Source organism: Panthera onca, chromosome B4, assembly GCF_046562875.1.
Source record: "Panthera onca isolate mPanOnc1 chromosome B4, mPanOnc1 haplotype 2, whole genome shotgun sequence".
NCBI lineage: Eukaryota > Metazoa > Chordata > Mammalia > Carnivora > Felidae > Panthera > Panthera onca.
Genome location: NC_138345.1, coordinates 75,819,269 through 75,841,803, shown reverse-complemented (window position 1 = coordinate 75,841,803; position 22,535 = coordinate 75,819,269). Strand labels below are relative to the sequence as shown.

At 56.0% G+C, this 22,535-nt stretch overlaps 2 protein-coding genes and 1 long non-coding RNA gene across 6 annotated transcripts; 1 reads left to right on the top strand and 2 right to left on the bottom strand.

The window, feature by feature from the left end:
• Window positions 1-7,025: 7,025 nt before the first annotated feature.
• On the bottom strand, window positions 7,026-7,520 carry LOC132694429 (uncharacterized). Its single transcript, XR_009617302.1, has 2 exons — window positions 7,447-7,520; window positions 7,026-7,308 (listed from the first exon to the last, which is right to left on the bottom strand). It is a non-coding gene; the product is annotated as an uncharacterized LOC132694429 (long non-coding RNA).
• An 839-nt stretch (window positions 7,521-8,359) lies between these two features.
• C1QL4 (complement C1q like 4) lies at window positions 8,360-12,669 on the top strand. Its single transcript, XM_060657739.3, has 2 exons — window positions 8,360-9,664; window positions 11,815-12,669. Exons 1-2 carry the CDS (start codon window positions 9,128-9,130, stop codon window positions 11,992-11,994), a joined length of 717 nt encoding a protein of 238 aa, XP_060513722.1. The 5' UTR covers window positions 8,360-9,127; the 3' UTR covers window positions 11,995-12,669.
• A 463-nt stretch (window positions 12,670-13,132) lies between these two features.
• On the bottom strand, window positions 13,133-20,160 carry TROAP (trophinin associated protein). Of its 4 annotated transcripts, none has more exons than XM_060657734.3 (15): window positions 20,038-20,160; window positions 19,631-19,785; window positions 19,343-19,526; window positions 18,674-18,831; window positions 18,447-18,584; window positions 18,175-18,257; window positions 17,623-17,675; window positions 17,025-17,137; window positions 16,020-16,136; window positions 15,829-15,912; window positions 15,660-15,719; window positions 15,270-15,398; window positions 14,484-15,117; window positions 14,028-14,221; window positions 13,135-13,849 (listed from the first exon to the last, which is right to left on the bottom strand). In XM_060657734.3, the coding sequence occupies exons 2-15, from the start codon at window positions 19,772-19,774 to the stop codon at window positions 13,802-13,804; spliced, it is 2,139 nt and encodes a 712-aa protein (XP_060513717.1). In that variant the 5' UTR covers window positions 19,775-19,785; window positions 20,038-20,160; the 3' UTR covers window positions 13,135-13,801. The 4 variants fall into 4 exon arrangements, with proteins under 4 accessions (XP_060513718.1, XP_060513717.1, XP_060513719.1 ...); XM_060657736.3 differs by having other exon boundaries at window positions 15,270-15,404; window positions 17,025-17,119; XM_060657733.3 differs by having other exon boundaries at window positions 13,136-13,849; window positions 15,270-15,404.
• Window positions 20,161-22,535: the final 2,375 nt, after the last annotated feature.

The window sequence follows — 22,535 nt, the reverse complement described above, 5'->3', positions numbered from 1 at the left end:
TAACCTTCCTGGCCCTTCGCAGCCTCGGCTGCCTCAGTTTCTCCAAAAGAGAACTGTGAGGATTGGAGGGTAGGGGCCGCGGAGGCCGTTGCAGGTGGGGCCCAAACTTCCCTGCTTATCCATTCTGTTTTGTTCTTTATACCCTGGTCATAGCGGGAGGGGGTCTATCTCAGCTCAGCCGTCCCCAGAGCTCCTCTCACCCCCGCTGGGTGGCCAGACTTCCACCCCCCGTAAGTCTAGGCCACCCTTTGCCCCGCGCGCGCCCTCCAGCCCCAGGCTCCGCGCCGCCGGGTGCCCCACACCACCTTGTCCCTCAATAGCGCAAACATCTGTTGCGCGCCCACTGTGAGCCAGAGCCGCCCCAGCCTTCCTCCCCCCACTCCTCTCCCCCGCCACCCGCCCCTGCCGGCCCGCCCGGCATGTCGGCTTCGTGACAGCCGCCGCCGAAGCCCAGGCCCCGGGGGAGCGGCCTGAGAGGAGCCGCCGCATGGCTGGCTCCGACACCGGCCTCCCCGGCGGCTCCAGGGGCAACGGAGGGTGGCGGCCGCTGAAGCGAGACGGAGCCGGCCCGCAGAGTTGGCAGAGCTGGGCCGGGAGGGGGGAGAGCCCCTGGGCGGGCTTGTCTCCCGGTCTCTGAGGCCAGTGGGTCTCCTCATTCCATTGCCCTAGGGTCGGCCCGGGCCGGGACCCCGCCTGGCTCTGCTTGCCGGGGACGCGGTTGGCGCCCGTGCCCCCTCCCCCAGTCCGGGTGATTTACACGCGGACTCCGCGCAGCGGCCGCTTCCCAATCAGGAATATCGACCCCGGGCGGGGCCCCCGGGCCGCATCGATCCCTCTAAGGCTTGGGATTTAAAAATGTCAAATTTGCCTTTTCCAGGCGGGCGGAGGGGGCGGGGGAGGGGCTGGAGGAGGGCGGCAGGGCGGCGGGGCGGGGGGACCGCGGGGCACCGACCAGGTCCTTGTGCCCTGAATGAGAAGCGACCTGGTCGTGGCCAGGCCCTGACACTGTGTGGCCATCCTTGGGTTTCAGTCGTCTCTAGATGGGGGCAGGAAGGAAGCCCTGCTCTCTTTCCCATTCCCATGGACCTCAACTTGCACTGGCGTATTCCCAATGTGAGAACCCCTAGAGGAACAAAGACATAACCCAAAATGTAGGAAGACAAATTTGGAGGAGATCCCTAAACATGGACGCAAGGAGAGGTACAGAGACAAAGATATAAAGGCTCCAAGAGACACCCTAGCTATGAGGAAGAGCAAGGCGAAGGGAAGGTGGCTGAGAGCCAGCGAACAAAGCAGGCAACCAGAGATACAGAGTCACCCCCAACTCTGCCCTATAGACCTAGGAGATTCAGCGCTGGGAAGAAAGTTCGGCTTGACCTTTTAGTGTGTTTGAGAGTGGGGGAGGACAAAGCCAGGTGAAGAAAGAGAGTTATTGGGGTAAGGAATCAGACTATAATTAGCATTAGTCTCCCAAGGTGTCAACTAGTAACTGGACCTAAGGTCCAAAAGGTAAGGGTCCCAAGGGCCACTAGCCCAGGCCCCAAAGAGATGGGCTCTCTTGGAAGTCTGATGATCTGACCTGTGCCTGAGACCCACCTTCTCCTCTCTGACCGCCTGGGGACCCAGATGGGCTGGAGAGCACATCCTGTATGTGATGAAGATTGTGTATATGTAGGAGTGTGGACTATAGAAAACTCTAGTAGTGACCACTTCCTTCCCCAGGACTCAGCAAATGGGTCTCCAAGCTTTGCAAAAAGCATCCACTACTTTCAGAAAGCTTGGGGAACAGGTGACATTTTGGGTGGAAATGGTGGAAGGGAGCAGTTGTCCAGACCAGCATCCTCACAGTTAACATCTATCCCCCCCACCCCCAGCAGCATACCTCAGCTGTCACTGTGCACACTGCCATTTCCTACAGAACTGGAGAGAGAGAGAGAGCTGACAGCAAGTAGTGGGGGGGGGGGGGGGAGCACAGACATGAAGGAAGAGGCTGCAGCTGATCCTCAGACAATACACACCACCACTGACAAAATCAGGTCGACACATTCCTAAAGCTGACCCACGCTGTCACTGACTTACACGTGTGATCCACACTCATCCATCCCTGTCACACACACCATCTCTGTGTGCACAGACATGCACAATGCCTCCCAGGTCAAGCTGAAGCGCCCAGTCTTAAGGCCTGTCCACACACCTATTGATATTAGACCTTAAATCGCCTAACCCAAAGAGAGGGCTTAGGTCCCGGCCCCCCGGCCGCCAAATTCTACAACCAGAGCCAGCTCCAACAGCTGTGAGCCAGAGCTCAAGAAGTCAAGTACCAAGATAGAGGCAAAGAACCGGGAGCTGACCCAGCGGTGGGGCTATTAAACGCCTCCCTTACTCTCCCTCCTGCCACTGGCCTCTTTCCCCGCACGTCCACTAGCTGCTCGCCGGCCCGCCGTCCTCCTGTCAGTCGAGTAATGAATGCGCGCTCCGGGCCCCGGGCCCCCCCGGAGTCGTTCATCACTGCCAGCCACCGCCCACCTCTCTGCCGCCCGCCGTGAGGGCTAAGCGGCCCAGGCGACGAGAGCCCCTCTCCCCCCACCTCAACCACTAATTGTCAGATTGAGATGTTGATTTGTCAGCTGGGAGCTAGAGCCAAAGAATCCGCAGTAAAACCCGGACTCCTTGAACTTCCTCTTGGCTCCGTGAGGGTTCTCCCAGCCTTGGAGCTTTTCTGGATTTCATGTGGATGGGTTGGATTTTGCGTGGGAGATCGGGGAATAGAAGCACAGTATCACTCTATTCCAATAGGAGGCGCACCAGGTTACAGACCCTCAGTTGCCCTAGGAAAGCTCCTCTTGGGCGCAGTTCCACCTGTATAGACCAGAGGCCGTTAGGACTTCGTCCCCCAGTCTCCCAGCAGGGGGCGCCTGGGCCACCACCCTCTTCTGCAGCTAGATCCCTGCTTCCGCACTGGAAGCCCCCAAGGCAGCGGTCCTCCAGTCCGCCTTCAGGTCACGCCGGGGGCCATATCCTGCCCTCTCTCTCTCTCCTGCAGGTGCCTCCGGCCTCCCACAGTCCTCCGTTTTCCCGCAGGAGGCGTCCCTGTTGCTGGTCCGCTCTCTCCTAGCCCTAGGCGCCTAGGCTGCAGTCCCACCCCCGCCCTCTCCCCAGCCCGGGCCCCGGAGCTCCCCGAGCGGCCGGCTGAGTGACGGGCGGCCGGTGATTATGCGGAGGGGGGAGCGGGGTGCGCCGCGGGCGGCAGCGCTGACCCTTCACATTTCCGATCCGCCGGGACCCTCATCCATCCGAAGCTGCTCTTTGTCTGGCCGCCTAATTGCCGGCGGACAGGATGGATGGCGGGACCGACAGCCGCGGAATCCCTAATAAAGGCCGCGGCCGCCGGGGAGGGAGCGCGGAAAGGAGGGGGAGCAAGAAGGAAAGGATGGAAGGAGGTGGGAGGAAGCACCGGGCCGCGGCTGCCGGCTCAGAGGCGCTGCGCGCGGCGCACACGGGAGCCAGGCCCGCCTAGGGCGCAGGACCAGGCGTCCCGGGTCGACCCGGTTCTGGGCGCGCTGGATATGGGGCTCGTTACGTCTCCTGCTTGTTGGAGAAGAGGAAAGAGCTAGGTGCCACCAACAGAAAGAGCATCCTAGGGCCGACCCGCTTAGCCTTGCCCTCGAGGCTTCGAGCTTGACGCTGCCTCTTGGGCTCCCGGCTCTCGCCAGCTGGCGCCCCTCCTTCGGCCCCCCGCAAACCCCTCCTCTGCTCACCTGTCGGTTTCCCAGCGCGGATCCAATATCCCGGCGGAGAAATGAGGGGTCTGACAGCTGTCTGTGCGGCCGCTCGCCACATTTCATTAACTGGAAGCTGGAGCCGCGGAGGGTGGGGGCCAGGGAGAGCAAAAGGAGGTGGAGAGGGAGGCTAGGACGAGGAGACGCACCTGGCCAGGGGTCAAGGGCTGAGGAAGTAAGTCAGCAGCGCGATCTGGCCTGACAAACACCTTGCAAACAATCACTACCCCTCCCTGTGGGAGTCAGCGCAGCCCATTGAGCCCAAGGCTGTACAGAGCTGCGGTGCGGGAGGGGAATGGAAGCCCTAGGGCGGATGGCACACTGACCCTCTCGCCTTGTGGCCGAGGCCTGTGGAGCAATGGGGCAAAGGGTGCACAGAATCTTGGGCCATGACTGTTTCCCCACCCATGGTGGGAGGAGGAGAGCGGTCCTCAGCCCTCCTGGCCAGCTTTCCTCTCATTCGCCTCTTGATAACATTTTCCTCCGATTTGCTTGGTTTCTTTCTCCATCCCTTTTCTCTGCCCACTCCTCTTCCTTCTGAACAACTCCTCTCCGCTGCTAACTTCTGCCAACCGTTAGCTAACAATTGAGCACCTGTTGGGTGTCAGGCTCCACAGCGCTGGGGTGAGGGATCAGGGACACTGAGCCAACTGCCGGCCCCACACACATAGGTCTCCCCTGAGACTCATTCAAATCTCGCCCCCCACTCCTGTCCTGCTTCTTTCATCCTTCCGCTGCCTCCGGTGCCATTTCTCTTCTCCGGGGCACAGAGATCAAAACTCGAGTCCTAGGCCTGCCACTTACAGGGTGATACAGGACAAGCCATGGTCTCCTTTCTGGGACCAGTTTCCTCAACTGTAAAATGGAGACAAATATATCCACCACTCAGGGGTTCTTCGAGGACGTAGTAAGAACTTGCATATGAAAGCCCTACAATACAGTATTATTTCCCTTTCCATGTTATCCCCTGTCCCCTCAGGTGTGCAAAGTTCTTTTCTCTTCATACCAGGCGTCTGGTACCAGGCAACCCAGGCTGCTTCCAGCTCTGCATAATCTTAGATGTGGGAACAGGAAGCCAGAATGTTTGTGAGGGGATGGGGGCCACACTATGAATTACCCTGAAAAGTGAGGAAGGAGAGAGTGCAAGGAAACAAAAGTGCTTTCTTAGATCTTAATGTGACATCAGCCAGCTGGTTCCTCTCCTCTAACAAACGAGGAAACTGAGGCCTGTGTAGGTTACACTGCAAGTGACAGGGACAGGTCACACTGTTAGGATCTTTCCTCCCATGAGCCCTCTATTGCTCATCTCCTCACTCTTCTTCTTCCCTTGAGCGGGCCTGGGTCAGTGACAAGGAGTGTGGGAGAAGGAACAAAAAGAGAGAACCTTCAAGGAGCCAGGACCTTTCCACTAGACTTCATAAAATTTTAACACGAAAACTTCCTCAGAGTAGAAGGCACATATCACATGCAAATCATATGCTAATCACATGCTAATCCAAAGTCTGGTCCTCAGAACTCTGACACACACCTGGCTGTAAGCTCTGGGGCAAATTCTTGGGAGACCCCTGGGTTCCAGGCCAAGAGAGACAAGAGATGTGTTCCATTTAGGCTCAGGTTATGGAGTTAGGATTCATTTTAGGATTGAAGAGGAGTCAAGTGTATAATTTGGAATTAGGATCAGGGTTAGTGCAGAGTCAAGGATGGAGGTTAAGGTAAGATTCATATTGGGCTGTGCTTTTATTTTATTTATTTTGAAGTAAGCTCTATGCCCAATGTGGGGCTTGAACTCATGGCCCCAAGATCAAGAGTCACATGCTCCACCGACTGAGCCAGGCAGGCGCTCCTGGGCTGTGCTTTTACATAGGGGAGTCTAGGGGACTCTTTAAAGGCCTCCTCTCTCCTCCCATTCCCCCATCAGACTCATCCTCACCTCCACAGCCCTTGCTATGTCCTGTAGCAGACCCTTCTCTGCCTACTTCCCACTCCCAACCACACCACCTTCTTGGGGCCTCCCAGTTCGGCTGCCTGAGGAGCTCTGGATAAATTGTCCCAGATCCAAGCCTGGGCCTTGGCATTTCCTCTTGAGCCCAGACACTTGGCTTCTGGCCCCTGGAGCACCGGCCGGCCTTGACCCTACCCAGGTCCCTCCTCGGCCGAATGTGACAGCTGCAGGGGAAGCAATAAGGACCTGGTGAGCTGGCAGCTTCATTCCAGAGCGTGGGGAAAGAGCAACAGAACATGAATAAATTCATGGAGCTGGCCCCTCGGCTCCCTGTGAGCCAAGCCTGCTCCCCCCACCACACAGACCCGCTGCCGCCTGCAGCCCTGCTGGTCACCGCAGCTCACAGCCTGGGCTGGGGACGGGAGGAGAAGGGACGCTCCAGAGAGAAGAGGGCTGGGACCTGAAAGGGGCTGAGGTGAGGGGCTCAAAAAGAGGGCCTTGGTGAGTAGGAGAGTGGGGTGGGGAGTGGGGCTGAGCAGTGAGGGCTTCTGGTCAGTGGAGGGAGGGCAGGAGAGGAGGGAGGAGGAAGGAGAGGGTGGCAGGACCTGGGGACGAAGGGGCCTGAAGATCGGGCAGGGTAGGCCAGCGTGAGCCCTGGCCTGCTCTCTCCTCTCTGATCCATCCATCATCCAGCCTGGGGGAGCAGTTCCAGAATTAGACATGCACGGGGCCGACATGGCCCTCAGCCCCCCGAGGAAGACAAATGGCGACAAAGACCTTGAATAAAATTTGTATTTATGGTTGGAGGAGGAGGCCCCTCCCCCACTGACTGCCAATCCTTTCTCTCCCAACCTTTTCAAGCATGTAGGGGTCTCTCTCGACACTGGCCCAGCCTCAGCAACCTCTTTATTCCTGCACCATTATGGGATGGGAGGTGCAGGGAAGGGGTACGGAAAATGAGATGAGGGAATCATCTTTTGCCCAATAATCATGCCCTGGTGTGCCCTGTGCCTTCCATTTGCACAACTTATTCCTATATATCACAGTCCTGGCCTATCCTAGTCAATAAGAGGTCCTTTGCAGCTGCACACCTCCAGGGTCTCCAAACATCCTCACTTTTGCCCCTTCTCCAAACTTCTGGCCCTGGAGTCCCTTGTGAGCAAGAAATTTCCCCCAGAGGTGCCAAACCCTAAAGAAGGATGAAGCCACTGGCTTTTTTCATGGACCCTGACCCCTCACAGAGAGGGATCTATCAAAGCGTGGGGCCCCTCTTGGTCACTCGGAATGACAGAAACAGTCACCTCTCACAGGAGGGTGCCCAGCATTTAATCTGCATTTTAGTTGTGTTAATTTGCATCACCAACTTCAAATCCCTTCCTCAAACATTTGCTACGTGGGGACCGACTTCTTTGGGTCTCTATTGAAACACAGACTTTTAGGAAGGGAAAAGAGGCAGAGATACTGGGGCTGGACAAGGTTTGGGACCAGGGCAGGGGTGGTGCTGGGCTGGGCTGGGCAGGGCAGGACAAGTGAGCTGATAGCTGCTTTCTGACTCTTTCTCCCCAGCAGGTTCTCTACTCTTCAGTCCTAAGGAGAGATGGCATTCGTGGGGTCCCACATGTAGAGACTAAGAGGAAGCCAAACACAGAAACCTCCCTTCAACCAGCCCTCATACACACACACACACACACACAAAGACAACACACAATCCACAATCCCACTCACCCAGGAACACACCAGACCAGGGTCCCATGGCCCGACCGCACTTGCCAGCATACTGTCACAATGCACAGACCCAGAGCATACCACTCTGTTGGAAAAACCGCCCCGCCCCCGCATCTTCCCCACAGTTGATATGTCACATTGGAGTCCGAACACGGACCTGGGTGTCTCTCCGCAGCGCGCCATTTACATTTCTCTCTCGATCTGTCAACCTGTCTCAGCTCTTGTCTCTCTCTCTCTGTCTCTGTCTCTCCCCTCTCCCCCTCCTGGGCCTGTCAGTTAGTCTCTTTTCCAAGCTTTGTCTCTGTCTCTGCGTCTCTAGCTGGCTTTCTGTCTCTTTGATGTCTCTGTCGCTCCTTCTCTGCTTTCCTGTCGGTTTCCTGCTCACTCCCCCAGACTGATCTGTTTTCTCTTTCTCTCTCTCTCCCTCGCCCTCTGCTTTGCTCTGCGCTCCCCCCACCCCCACGCACCAACACTGGGGGTCGAGGGTGGAGGTGGCTGGAAATTTGCCTTTTCCGGTTCAGGCCAACATGTACTCATTGAACCCTTTACCAAATGTTATTGGGTCACGGGCACTGAGGGGCGTGGGGTGGCGAATTTCTTTTATTCACCCTTCTTGTATGTTTGTGGGCTTTTCTTTTCTTTTGGTGGAGGGTGCTTTTTAGCTCTGGAATCCACCTCTGTCTTTTTTTCTGCGTGTATCTAGACCCCTTTTTATCCCATATCTATTTCTGGCTTCCTCTGGAATCCAGGAATACCGAACTCTGGGTGCGGTGAAAGTAAGGATAGGGTGGGGAGAGCGAACCCCTGCAGAATCCGCTCAGAACCAGGCAGGCACAGAGAAGCTGAGGGGACGCGGGTGGGGGCCTTTGCCTGCCCCGCCCCCGCGCTTCCCACTCTGGGCGCCAGGGGTCGCTCCGCCCCGGGCCGCTTATAGAGGCTCCCGCCGCGCAGCGGCTCACACCACCCGCACTGCCGCCCCGGGAGGGAGGGGAGGAAGGTTAGGGACGCAGAGAGGGAGAGCTCTAGCTGGGGAGAAACGCGGGGCCAGGCTCTAGCAGGGTCTGGGGCCGTGGCTGGGGTAGAGAGGCGCGTCAGTGCGCTCCAAGAACCAGAGCGCAAACCTCCAAGGAGGTCGCGTCCGGTGGGCGCCACCCGCAGCGCAGAGCCCGGGACGTCCAGAGAGCGGAGAGTAGTCCCCTGCTCCGACCGGGAGCGATCCGTCTGGGTAGCCGGGGACCTAGGCGCCGCCATCCTTGAGAAGGCAGCTGTCCGGAAAGCAGGCATCCTAGATCTGTAAGAAACCAGCCGTCCGAGAAGCCGCTGATTTCAGGCGCCCGGGGACGTTAGGCTGCACAGGAGGGTAATAGAGGACCGCGGGTTTTGAACCGTCGGGAGGCCCCTGGCCCAACTTACGGGGCGGGTGGGGGGGGGAACCTCCGCCTTGACGGAAGGTTTGGGGAACGGCACCGCTGAGGCGGGAGCCCGCAGGGGCGGGGGGGCCGGGCGCAGCCGTCGGGGGGGTCCCGACCCAAGCCCGAGCCCGGCCACCGCCTCCGGGGCCCGCGGAGAGCCCCGGGCCTCCGCCGCCATTGCGCCAAAGAGTGAGGAGGATCTGCTGGCCCTGGCCGCGTCGCGGCTGAGCCGCCGCAAGCGGGTGGCGGGCGCGGCCGTCGGGGTGGCCATGGTGCTGCTGCTGCTGGTGGCCATTCCGCTGCTGGTGCACAGCTCCCGCGGGCCGGCGCACTATGAGATGCTGGGTCGCTGCCGCATGGTGTGCGACCCACACGGGCCTCGAGGCCCTGGACCCGACGGCGCGCCCTCCTCCGTGCCCCCCTTCCCTCCCGGCGCCAAGGGAGAGGTGGGCAGGCGCGGGAAGGCAGGTCTGCGAGGGCCACCGGGACCCCCAGGTCCCAGAGGGCCTCCAGGAGAGCCGGGCAGGCCAGGTCCACCAGGTCCTCCCGGCCCAGGCCCTGGCGGGGTGGCGCCCCCTGCCGGCTACGTGCCTCGAATTGCCTTCTACGCGGGTCTGCGGCGGCCACACGAAGGTTATGAGGTGCTGCGCTTCGACGACGTGGTGACCAACGTGGGAAACGCTTACGAGGCGGCCAGCGGCAAGTTCACCTGCCCCATGCCAGGTGTCTACTTCTTCGCTTACCATGTGCTCATGCGCGGCGGTGACGGCACCAGCATGTGGGCCGACCTGATGAAGAATGGACAGGTGAGATGCCCCCACCCCAGGCCCAGAGGCGACAGGGTAGCTTTCTAGATCTCCCTGCACTCATTATTACATTGGAGGGCTGCATTCGAACCCCTCTCCCAACAACGTCATTGAGTCTAGAAACGCCAGGCTGCCAAGAACTTATGAATCCTTTCATCTAGCCAAAGAGGAATTAGCGGCCAAAGAAAGGAAATGACCTGCCCAGGGTCTCAACGAGCATTAGGAATGGTGTCAGAATCAGAGCTCGGGACACAAAGCTTAATGTCTCTACAGCTGCTATTTCATGCTCCAACTATATAGGCAACCCTACACCAAACTTGTTTGGTGTCTTTCCCTGCCAGTTATCCTGTCTTTGGTCACCCTCTCTCCTGAGACAGGTCTTCTGGCTTTTGGGTTTCTCAGCCTCACCATGGTCGAGTTACCTGGAGTCTGGCTCCTTCAAATTAGAATGGAATCCGGATCTCTGGCCATGGGCTGTCAGCAGCTGTTCTCATGTGGGGGCATTTAGCTTGGATTTTTGAGTAGAACATAAAAAAGAACGCATTCCCCCCGGGGCCTGGGACCAATTCTACAGCTGGCCTTACCCTAATACTAATACTGAGTCAGTAGGCAGAGGTGGAAATGATGTGGCAGCTCAGGGGCCAGCCAGGCAGCATGACAGAAGGGCTTTGGAGGGGGAAAGAGGCAAAGGGCAGATCAAGCAGAGGCTTTGGCCCCGGGCCTGGTTCTGTAGGCCCCACATCTTCCTGGCAACCTCTGGCCTCCAGGTTCTGCTACTCCCTGCCCCTGTGGTCAGAGTCGGAGTCACTGCCACCTTGGCTTGGGAGAATAGCTCCAAGGACTCAGCTGGAGGGCCGGGACACCCATAGAGGGAACGAGAAGCCTCAGGGGCGAGGGTTGAGGAGGTGCCTGGGCCCCACAAATTGCAGGAGGTAAGACTGGGGCTGAGCGGTGACCTATGAATGCCCCGCACCATGGGGTGGTGTTGACCGTGGTGCATCAGGCCTGCTGGTCTTGGTGTCTGAACCCAGGTCCTGCTACGGCTGCCGGCTGCCGCACCCTCCAGCTCCAGGACTAGCAGGCACTGCACTGGGGTCTCCTCCCAGCAGGGTCACCTCAGAAACCCAAGAAAAGAGAGTGTGTATGTGTGTCTGTATGGGAGTGAGGGCTGTATGTGTGTAAGGGAGTGAGAGCATGTGTGCGTGATGTGAGGTTCTGTGGGTGCAGGGTGCCAAGGTGTGAAAATAGAGCAGCGTCTATGTGCATGTGGCACTGAGTAGGTGTGTATGGTCTATGCAGGGTGTCGGTGAGCAGTTGGAGGGGGCAAGTGTCTATCTAGAGTGTGCCGGTTTCTGAGGGAGCGGGGGCCCGCGGCTCCCACTCTGTATTCTGCGGCGCGGGCGCTGCGGCCCTGGGGACGGTAAATAGTGATTAGAATAATGATGAATAATTAATGAGTTAATAACCAGCCCCCGCGGGACGGGAAGAGGGGGGCTGGGGAAGGGGCTGGGCACCGGAGGCGACCAGCAGCGAGGCCAGAGGGAAGGAGGGGTTACCTGTTGGGGCAGAAGGCGACCCCCATGTCATGGCGCCGGTGGGGGCTAGAAGGGGAAAGGGCACCCAGAGGCGAGAATGCATCATTGCACCTTCCCATGGCCCGCACCCTTGCTTGCATACATACAGACAGACACACCTGTGCCCTATCACTGAGGGGAGGGAATCCAAGTTTAGGAGGTCAGAGCAGGTTCAGAATGTTAGAAATTATCCTACAGCCTAATTTTATTGTTTAAATAATAGCAAACCCTATATAGCGCTATCTAGGTGCTAAGTACTATTCTAACACACTTCACACGTAGTAACTCACTTAATCCTAATAACCTTATGAGGTAGGCTCTATTATTACCTCCCATCTTATAATTCACGTTGACGACCAGAGCAGGCGTGAAACTTGGCCGAGTCGCACAGCTGGTAAATGGCAGTGCCTGGGAAGCTCAGCGATCTCCTGCCTTCTCCTTGTCCTCCCCAGCCCCTGCAGCCTGCTACCCTCGCGCCGCCTTCACAGGCCCAGCTGCGCCTATTCCGCCCGACGCTTCTCTCCACCCTCAGCTCCGCACGGGGCGTGAGTGGGTTGTTCTGTTCTCCCCCGCTAGGTCCGGGCCAGCGCCATTGCTCAGGACGCGGACCAGAACTACGACTACGCCAGCAACAGCGTCATCCTGCACCTGGATGTGGGCGATGAAGTCTTCATCAAGCTGGACGGCGGGAAGGTGCACGGCGGTAACACCAACAAGTACAGCACCTTCTCTGGCTTCATCATCTACCCGGATTGAGCAGGGCCCCATCCCCCGCGCCCCCGCTCGCCCTTCGCCTCCGCTCCCCTCCTCACCCACCTTCAGCCGGTCCCACCCAAGGCGCCATCCTATCCTTCGAGAGCCTGGCGGTGGGGCAGACCCTCCCGCTCCCGGAGGCGGCCGTGCTGGGCGGACTCTTGGCGCTCCGGGGACGCTCCGAGGTCTAAGTGGCCGGGGAGAGGAGGAAGCCGGGCTAAGGAGGAGCAGAGCGGCTCGGGAAGGGACCGCTGGCTTCGGAGTGCGCGCCTGTCAAAGCTGATCCGAGAGGGGCGGAGGTCGGGCCCTCTCTTCTGCTAGGAGCTGGGAAACAGCTTCACCACCCGGAGCTGCAAGCAGAAAGGAAGCCCCGGCATTTGGTGGTGGTGGTGTGTGTGCGGGGATGGAGAGCAGAAACAGGAGCCTATCTAGGTGGGAGGACATGAAACGTTTGGAGGGGTCAGGCTCGTCCTCTGTCACAACTTTCTCTCCTTCCCTCATCCCCATTTTCAGGCTCCAGGCACCGGCCTTGGCAGCCTTCCTGTGAACTGGAGGAAGGAGTGAATTCTTTCCTAGCATTTAAAACTCATTCTGTACAGTCCCCATTTCACCCCCATTCCACCTAGGCCCTGGGGCTACAGCTGCTGTTGCCTCTTCCAATAAAGCAAAGTTGGAGAATGTGTGTGCCTCTTAACTTGGTGCACAGCGTGGGGGAAAATGGCTGACCCTTTCCCTCACTCTTTTCAAGGACTCTCGCCCTACCACCCTCTGCCAGAGGTTAAGGCTTACTTATTCCTGGCAAGGTGTGTCTCTGGTGGAAAAGAGGAGGGCTTCTTCTGCTCAGATATGGGAAGGGAGGAGTATCAGCTTCAGGAGAGCTTGTACTGTAGGGAGACACCAGCCAGAATGACACTAACAAGGGAGGATTCCAGAGATATGGGTCTGGTCCTTCTGCTTTCTGCCTGATGCAGGTGGACTTATAAGAAGAGGAGCGCTAGGGGCTGGGGAGTTGCTGATGGCTCCTAGGAGTGGCATTGATCTCAAGAAGCAAAAAGAACAGGTCCCCAAAGGCCCACATTTGCCCCCCGCTCCGGTCCCTACCACCACACACACACACACTCATAGAGCTTGCTGAGGGGTGGGGATGGGCAGGAGCGGTCTGCCTTTAGGATAGCTCTTAGGTTTGGGAGCCTGGGGGAGCCCAGGGCCTGCCTCTAAGCTGGAGGACACTGCCACCGTGTGGGCAATTGGAGAGCAACAGTCGTAGCTGGCCTAGGTCAGCCGAGAGGGAAACAGACATTTGGACACTTTAGAAACTTTATTGAGGTGCCTGGGTGGCTCAGTTGGTTGAGCATCTGACCCGTGGTTTTGGCTCAGGTCATGATCTCTCGGGTTTGTGGAAGGCCCCCGAGTCAGGCTCTGAGCTGAAAGCCCTGGGTCTGCTTGGGATTTTCTCTCTCTCTCTCTGCCCCTTCCCTGCTCTCTCTCAAAATAAGTAAATGAACATTTAAAATAAAAAAAGAGGGGCACCTGGGTGGCTCAGTCGGTTGAGCGTCCGACTTCGGCTCAGGTCATGATCTCATGGCTCGTGAGTTCGAGCCCCGCGTCGGGCTCTGTGCTGACAGCTCAGAGCCTGGAGTCTGCTTCAGATTCTGTGTCCCTCTCTCGCTGTGCCCCTCCCTCACTCATGCTGTCTCTCTTTCTCTCAAGAATAAAACATTAAAAAAATAAAATAAAAAAAGAAACTTTATTCAAGGATAATAAATAAGGGCTAAAAGGAAGGCGCATGGCAGAACAGGATGTGGACGCATCATGATAGAGAGTCCTGTGGGGCAGCAGAACCAACTGGAATAAAACACTGGAGAGAGAGACCTTGTCACAGCCCAGCCATCCTTGAACTGTAGCCAACCCTTCCCCACTGACCACTGTAAAGAAGCAGAGGCTTCCCCGCCCCCCTGCCTTCCCTCTCCCCACAACACCCTACTTTCCACAGGCTTGCTGTGCAGGTACAGCTTGGCTGTGAATGGGAGGCTCACCAGGGCGTCCTGCCATTCAAGTAATGTAGCCACAGGGTTGGTGCAGACCCGGGTGGGGCCTGAGGGTGGGGCTCGGCTGGTGTAGAAGGCACATTCATCATCCAGGCGGGCCTCGTGGAAGCAGTGGATGGCAGTCAAACATGCTTTGAGGCGCTGCCTCAGAGCCAGGGTTCGAGGGGCCAGGTTGCTGGGGCCTGAGGGCCGAGGACCACAGAGACTTGAAGGCAGGCTCTAAACTCCCGCCATATCCAGTGCTTCCCCACTCCCCCACCAAGGGCCAAGAGCAGCACACAGCTCGAGGCGCAACTCTTCCCTTCTTCCCGAAAGAGCACCAGGCTGGGGCAGGGTAGGTGGGGAAATGCAAGCAATGGGACCAGCTGGTGCAAGGTGGGGGCCCACTCCCAGTAAGAGATGAGGACCTCCTTTGTTCATAAGCCCTTCCAGCCAACTCCTTACCTGCCTGGCCTGTTGGGGGCCTCAGTGACCGGAGTGAGTGAATAGGGGGGCTGGCACAGAGTGGGCGTTGGGAGGAGAAGATCAGGTTGGTGGTGGCTGGTGCCCACGGACTGCAGCAGGGCCGTGGGCTGGACTCTGGACTTCTAGGTTCCAGGAAGCAGGCCTCTGATGCCCCAGGCTCTATCCTAGGGGAGGGCTCTAGGAGTCCAGTCTGCCCGTGGGAGTCTGCCTGAAGGGGTCCAGGCTCTACTGGAGGGCAGGGCTCTGATACCTCAGGCTGTTCCTGGACAGGGGATTCTGGTATCCCAGGCTCCCTGCTATGGCTGGACTCTGGGGGCCCTGGCTCTGTTGCAGGGCAGGGCTGAGCTATCTCCAGCTTTGTTCCTGGGCAGGGCTGTGGTTCCCCACACTCCTCTGGGAGGCAGGGCTTTGGTAGCCCAGGGTTCTGTAACAGTCCGGGAGGGTGTAAGTCCCCTGAATTCTTCTCTGGGGCATTGAGAGTTCTAGACATCTCAGCCAGCAGGGGCTGAAGTTCAACCATATCCAGAGAGGAGCCTCCATTCAGGGGGACACACTTGCCCCCTGTGAGCCCTTCTACCTCCTGTCGCAACAGCTGCTGCAGGATACTGATGCGCTGTGAGTGGGAGAAGAGTACCCAGGGTGATGTCAGTGTGTGGGTTCAAGTCTCCACCCACACTGTCCTGTTCCCATACTTCCCTCTCCTGTATCCCCTTCCCTGCTGCGTCACGGCCAATCAGGCATCAAAGCTATTGCCCACAGACCCACCTGCATCTTCAGCTCCTGGAGCTTGGGGGTTGTGCCAGGGTGGGGTCCATGAGGAGCTGCCACGGCGGGTTTCCCAGGACCCTCATGCAAACTCACGCAGCTCTCCTGGTCAAATAACCGGATTGCAATCTGCTCCTGCCACAGGGGAGGAGAGGAGCTGTGTGAGGAAGCCAGGCTGGGGCAGGAAGACCAGGTTCCACAAAAGGGTCCACAAAGAAGGAATCAGGTTAGTTGAGAGGCCCTAAACAGATATTAGGAGGGGCAGCAGAGGAGCAGGGAGATTTGGAGAGTTGGTAGCTTTTCCAGAGAGCCCACGTGCCTGAAACAGCTGGGCCCAGGCCAACAGGACACAGAGCGGGATCTCAGCATGGAAAGCCTTCAGATACTTACCCAGGGCAGGGCAGGGTCTTCAGGGCAAGACTGAGGGGAGAGGCCACTCAAACACTGGGCCTGAGACAGAAGTGAGACATCACAGCTCTCTCTGTACCCATCCATTCCCTTCCTCCCCTGCCCTGGCCTATGCCAGCTACCCGCCCCCACTCTCTCCGCTCTCCCTTACCTGCTGAACTCTGGGGGCCGACAGGATGGGTGTGAACTGGGTTTTGGGGCGAACGGCAAGACGCCGCAAAACTGAATACGAGGTCTGGGGAGAGAGGAGGATGGTTAAACAGGAACAAAACCTAGATTGAGCAGGGATCCCAGCCAGGTTGTTCTGCCCTCGCCCAGCCCCCAGGAGTTGTGGATACAAACTGGAGCTGAGGTGCGAGGCGAGGGTACACGCTGAGCCTGTCCAAAGGGTGATGGGTGGGTGATGGAAGGTGGCACCACACGGCCAGGGGAGGGTATCAGGTGGGAGGCACGGCCGTCCTGTGGGGAGGAATGAGGTGGAAGAGGGATCACTCCCCCTTTGCATTCCTATGTCTTCTCATTACAGCAGCCAGTACTATTCTATTAAGACCTAATCAAATCCTGTCTCTCCCTTGTTCATCACCCCTCTCCATGGCTTTCCACTCAATCCAAGCAAAAGCCAAGGCCTCACACTGGTTTATAAATCTTTACCCAATGGGATCTTGCCATCACCCTAACCTCACTTCCTGTCATCCTCCTTACTCTGCTTCAGCCTGGCTGGAGTCCTCTTAAACACACGAGGCACCTTCCCTCTCAGGGCCTTTGCATCTGCGGTTCTTCTGGCCTGGAACATCCTTCTCCCAGATATGTGCATGGTTCACTCCCCCAGCTCCTTTCCGTCTTCACTAAAATTTCATCTTCTCAATGTGATTGCCCAGACCAATCTATTTGAAATTGCCATACCCTCCTCCCCTACATCCACAACCCCTTCAGTGTCCGCTTTTTTTTTTTTTTTTTTTTTAACCTTATCACCACTGCCTGACATGTTACATATTTTACATATGGGTCTATTTTTTGTCTTCCCCTTCTAGAATATAAACTTATTGACTACTGTGTATCCAGAACCTAGAGTACTGTGGAGTGAATGAATGTCAGGTCTGTCTCATTCTCAGCACTGATCTGATGGTGTTACAAATATATACCAGACTGTGACCTCTCAGCCCCAGGCTCCTGACCCCTGGTTAACAGAGGCTAGTCCCCCTCTGGAGAGGCCTTGGGCCCACGGGGCAAACACAGACTCAGCTAGCATCCCAAGGCCCACCCACAATCCTCAGGACTGGCTGCTGCCAGAGAATTCCCCCAAACATCTCCCCCGCCTCTCCCCATCCCAGAAGGGACCCATCTCACCCTGGTGTGGGTTATCTCTCTTAATGGTACCCGCTGGGCCAGACCTAGGGGGCCCCCTCCTCCTTCATCAGAGTGAGTAACAACTTCATGTTCTCCTTCAGGGAGAGAGGGAGCTATGAGGAGACAGGAAATTTGCTGTAGTGTCTAGAACAGACACCAATGTCTGGCATAGGGTTTTGCAACCTCCAAAGAGGGTATGCGGGTTTGGACAGCCCCCACTGTACCATCAGAGGTGGGGATGCCTCCAGCACCCCCTTGGAGCCCAGCACTATCTCAGTAATCACTTATTAATCTGAACACCCTGAGTGGGCTAGGGGTGTGATGATGGCTCTTAGGGCTGAGGACAGAACAGTGAGTGGAAGGTAAATCTCATAGGACGTGGCAGAGAGAGGGCTGAAGTGGGGACCACCTCCTTTTACCCAAGGGCAACTGGGCAACCTCTAGCATATCAAGGTCCCTTCCTTTCTGGTTCCTTCTGATGTGGCCTTCCCCTCTCTCCACCACCCCCCACCCTGACCTGCTGAACTTTCTCCCGTCTTGCTCCCGATTGCACACAGCCCGTCTGCCCTGTTTTCTCCCCATGGCGACACAAACTCACCAGGCTGAACTGAGGTCTCCAGGAGTAATCCCGAGGTCTGGCTCACTGAAGTCCTGATGACAATAAGGACAGCAGCTAGCAGTCACTGAGTACCAAGTATGAGCTGGGCACTTTGCTAAGTGCTTTACAAACATCATCTCATTTAATTCTTCGCACAACCACCTCTAATGATACAAACATTATCCATATTTGACCGATTAAAAAAAAAACTGAAGCTTGGTGGTTAGGGCAAGCTTACACAATTAGTAAATGCTGAATCAACCCCAAATTCCATTTATTGCCATCATCTATGCTGTAGCCACTAAGCAAAAGAGATAGCATTTCTCATTTCTGTTCCTTCTTCCCCCACCACCCAAAAAAAACTGGTGTCATACTAAAGCCTGGCTATGGAGGCTGAACCCTATTCCAAGGGTTCACCCTAAGCAGCCACAAGTTTCCCTTTTCCCTTCTGGGTTGATGGGAAGTCCTAAAGCTACTGGAAGATGCTAGCTCTGAGGGACCCCTGTATCAGACATTGGATCATTCTTTTCTAAATGATCCTTTCTTCCTCACCGGCTGCTGCCACCTGTCCCTCTTCTTAGCTCCTGGAAACTGGGGTGCGCAGAGGGGTAAAAGGAAGGTCCTGAAGGTGGAATCTGACCCATGGGAGAAAGAGAAAAAAACAGAGTCAGAGGTGGACCTCAAAACTTCAAGCCTCCACCAGCCCCATCAGCCTCCACAACCCTCTCTGGTTCATCATGAGGTATCTTCTCTCCTAAAGCTCAGCTTTGTCCCAGGAAAGAGCTCCCAGAAGCACTGAGTATCAGCCCCTCAAGGGCACTCACCAGAGCCTCTAGCCTCTGGGGACACAAGGTCCGGCCGCGGGGTCCTGGTCCCTCCAGCCTCGAGAAGCAGGAAGCCCTGGCAGGGTCCAGTCGGTGGGTGGGAGTTCTAGGGGCTAAATATGCAGAGGCCCGGGCACCCTGACACCACAAAAGAGGCTGTCAGCACAGGCTCAGGAGTCCGTCCTCAGTCCACACCAGCCTGATTTTCTCATATCCTGTCTTATTACCTGGCCTCTACGGATGGTGCCTCCCTGGCTCCCTCGAACCAGTACTCTCTGAGCCAGACTGGGCTGGCGCCCCAGGCGACAGCTCTTCACCCCCTCACCTGACAGGATGGTGGCCAGGGCTGCAGGGTCAGCCACAAACTCTACGGTCCCTGGAGCCTCTGCAAGAGAAGAAAAAGTGAAAAGGAACCAGAAGGAGGAAGGCTAAGGGGCCACGGACCCCAGTGTAGTTACCTAGAGGTACAAGAGGGAGCTGAAGAGACTCATATTATTGAACTCAGTTCAGCAAAATTCATAGAACTTTACTTTATGTAAGATACTATTCTAGGCACTGGAGCTCAGAGACAAATGAGAAAGCCCAGCCTCCATCCTCCAGAAGTTACCATCAAACTACAGAGAGGTAACAGACTCAAGCCAAAGTATGGACATGTTATAAAAGAAGTACTACAAAGTATGAGTACACAGAGCAATTGGTTGTGACTGAGGAAGCTGGAAAAGGCTTTAGAAGAGATGACCTTTTGCTGAAAGGAGAGGGCTTCTAAGAGTAGAGAGTTTTCCAGGAGCAGGTTCCAAGACTCTTACAGTAAGCAGATCAGGGTAGTGGAAAGTTCACAAAGGCCGTTCCCCCACCTCCACACAAGGAGACTGTGTTTTCAATCCTACAACAGGTACCTGTCTGGGGAGGGGGCCTAGGCCCCACATTTTGTCCCCCAGGGCTAGGCCTCAGTTCCTCCAAGGGGTTCCGCAGTTGAGTGCTCTCCAGTGATCTTTCTGATTTCTCCATTTGATGTGTGACTTTTGGCGTGGGGCCGGCTGAGTCGACGGGGCGTTGAATACTGAGCTTCTGCACCAGTCTCTAAGGGAGAGGGGGACAAAAAGCTGGGGTTCAGCTTTGGGGTGCATTGCTGGTATGTGCTGCCTCCTCGTAGCTACTGTCTTCACCCACCAGGCCCTTCTTACCTTTGGATCTTGGTTCTCCTGATCCAGGATGCGGGGTTTGACTGTAGGGAGAGGCTGGCGTCTCTGAGAACGTACGGGAATCTTGCTAGGGGTAGGAGATACACCCCTCAGGAGAGGATCCTTTGTGGCTTGGAGGGTAGTCATGACGGCTACAACTGAGATGGGGAGGAAAGGATCTGGGATCAAAGGTCAGTCAGCCAGTTCGGCGCATCAGTTCTGACATTCCTGAAGCTCCCACCTCCTCCCAAACCCATGAGTCCTGAAGACCGATGCTTCCAAGGCCACTGTTCTGGGTGCCACCTCCAGACATCCCGAGCCTACTCTTTCACCCCAGGACCCGGAGCTGCCTCTCCTCCCTGTGAGCCCCGCAGTCCCCATTCCGTCCAAGATCTCCATGCCGCACCTACCTCGGAACCGCTCTGGCTCACTCACACTGCGTCCGCTTTTTCCTGACTGGCTTCCACGGCGCTCCTTCCCCAGTTTGTAAAATACGCCGAGCGCCTGATTGGCTCTTCTGCGCTCCCGCGGAGGCGCGTGACACCTGGCTGAGCAATCCAATCCACAGGCTTCGGAGGCGGGGTCAGAAGAAGGACTAGCTGTCGAGCCGCTTTCTGGCCTGGAAAAAAGCTGACCCGACTCAGTCAGCCAATCCAAGAGCGGAGCGCAGGATGGGAGGCGGGATAAGAGAAAGGAGGAGGGCGTTCTGAGGCCGGGGAAGGCGTGGCACTCCAAGTCGGGGCCGCAACGGGCACTGCGAACTCTCGCGATATCTCGGGACTGCTGTGACAAGTACGGTTCTCGGGGCTTTGCGGGAGGGGCGGTCCGTCCGGAACGAGGCTAACGGTGTAGGAGGCTGGCCCGACCCCCCAGAGGCCACTCTGACCGAGAGCAGCGTTAACCTTTGGGGACGCAGTTCCAGACACGTATAGGAAACATCTGCGCGTTCTATCTGGGGTGGGAAAGCGCTTCCAAACCGACAGAGAAGTCTGAATGGAATAGAACGGAGCCTAACAACAATAAAAATAAAAATAAAGCATCTTTTCCTCGCAGGAGCCTCACGACCCGGCGAGGTGTGGTCTCCATTTCACAGATAAGAAATAAGACTCAAACAGTGTCACTGGAACCCATTCAACACAACAGGCCTGGAGGACTGGGGAGAGGGGTGTCACCGGCCTGTTAATGGCAGGCAGGGGTGTGAAACAGAGAACCAAGAATACCCTGGTGAGAATGGAGTGGTGACCTCTAATGGAAGACGGGGAAACGGGCGATGGTTTCAAGTGTGTAGGACTCTTCTCCCTGACTACAGTGGTTTCTGTTACTCAGGCCAGGAACCAGGAGTTATTTTTGGACTCCTTTCCTTACTCTTACAATCTCTTGCTCACTCTTACTATTTTTCATATCTTCGCAATTCATTTTTCTTCTTCATCGCCACCACCCTAATCCACCCTAATCTCACCTAAAGGATTGCAAGAGTCTCATACCCTCCATTCTCTCTTGCTCTCCACTTTCATGCATTCACCATACAGCAGCTGGAGTCATCTTTCAAAATTGCAATTCTGGTCACGTTGTCACTGTGCTTTGACCGTTCCTCGTTCACAGTCCCCATCTTGCACCACTCTCCCCCTTGTTCTCTGCTTTCCAACTTCCCAACTTCATTGCCTCTTTCAGTTCTTCAAACTGGTCATGTTCCTTCTAGTCTCCCTGTCTGCAATGCCTTTTTTGCTTCCACTTGGCCTATTTGTGCCTCCAAATTGATATTCACTGTTACTTCCATATAGAGGCCTTCCTTGAACCCCTCTATTCACAATCCACCCTAATTCTAAAAAGATTCCCTGGTTATGTGCTCTCAGAGAACAGCGTTTGTTTCCTCAGAGCATGCATCTTAGTTGGTAATTGATTTTTCATCAATATGAACATACTCTATTGTGTTTATTAAACTTGGTCCCCTGCTAGACCACCATGAGGGTGGTGACCTTTTATTTTTGGCTTACCATCATATGTTCAATGCCTTGCATTGTGCCTGGCTCGTAAAGTGCTCAATATTTGTTGAATGAGTCAACGGATGGATGAATAATTGATCAAATGAATGCATGGAGTGACAGGGAAGACCTCTAAGAAGTAATAGTTGAATTTCCTCTTGAAAAAGAGAGAAGGCAGGACACCTGGCTGGCTCAGTGGGTAGACCATGCAACTCTTGATCTTGGGGGTGTGAGTTCGAACCCCATGTTGAGTGTGGAGATTACTTACAAATAACATTTTAAAAAAACTAAAAAATAAAAGAAGTCTATCCTAGGCACTCGGAACAGTACCTGCAAAGGAAAAAATAAAACATGAAAGAATATGGTGTGTTCAGAGAATGGCAAGCTCTTAGGGGTAGATGGAATATAGGAACAGAAAATAAAACTAGAAAGGTAGTCTGAGTTGAGGGAAAGAGAAGGCCACCTTATTCCACTGGCAGGCACTGTGAATGTGCCAGATTCTAACCACAAGATCCGCAGGGATGGCTGCTAACAAGCATCGTGCACCTACCATGCGTAAAGCCCTTTTTCGGGTGTTTGGGAAACAGGGAGGAATAAGGCTGAAGTTTGGAAGATGGGGAGGCACCGGGATGGAGGCTGGCTGCATAGTGGCTTTACGTGATTTTAAGGTAGTTAGCACAGCGCAGGTGTCACCCTCGGCTTCACAAACCTGGAAATGGGACAGATTGTCAGGCCACCCAGAGTAGATCTAGAGACTGACTCACACTAATCAAATTCATAAGAGAAACTGAGTGATTTATCAAGAAGATATACCTTCCAATGACCAAAATATTATGCCTGCTCGTCAGGGCATTGCCTTCACAGACTCAAAGTACAAGGGAGACTGATTTTTATATCAGAGAAGTCTTTGAAAGAGCCAATGTCCA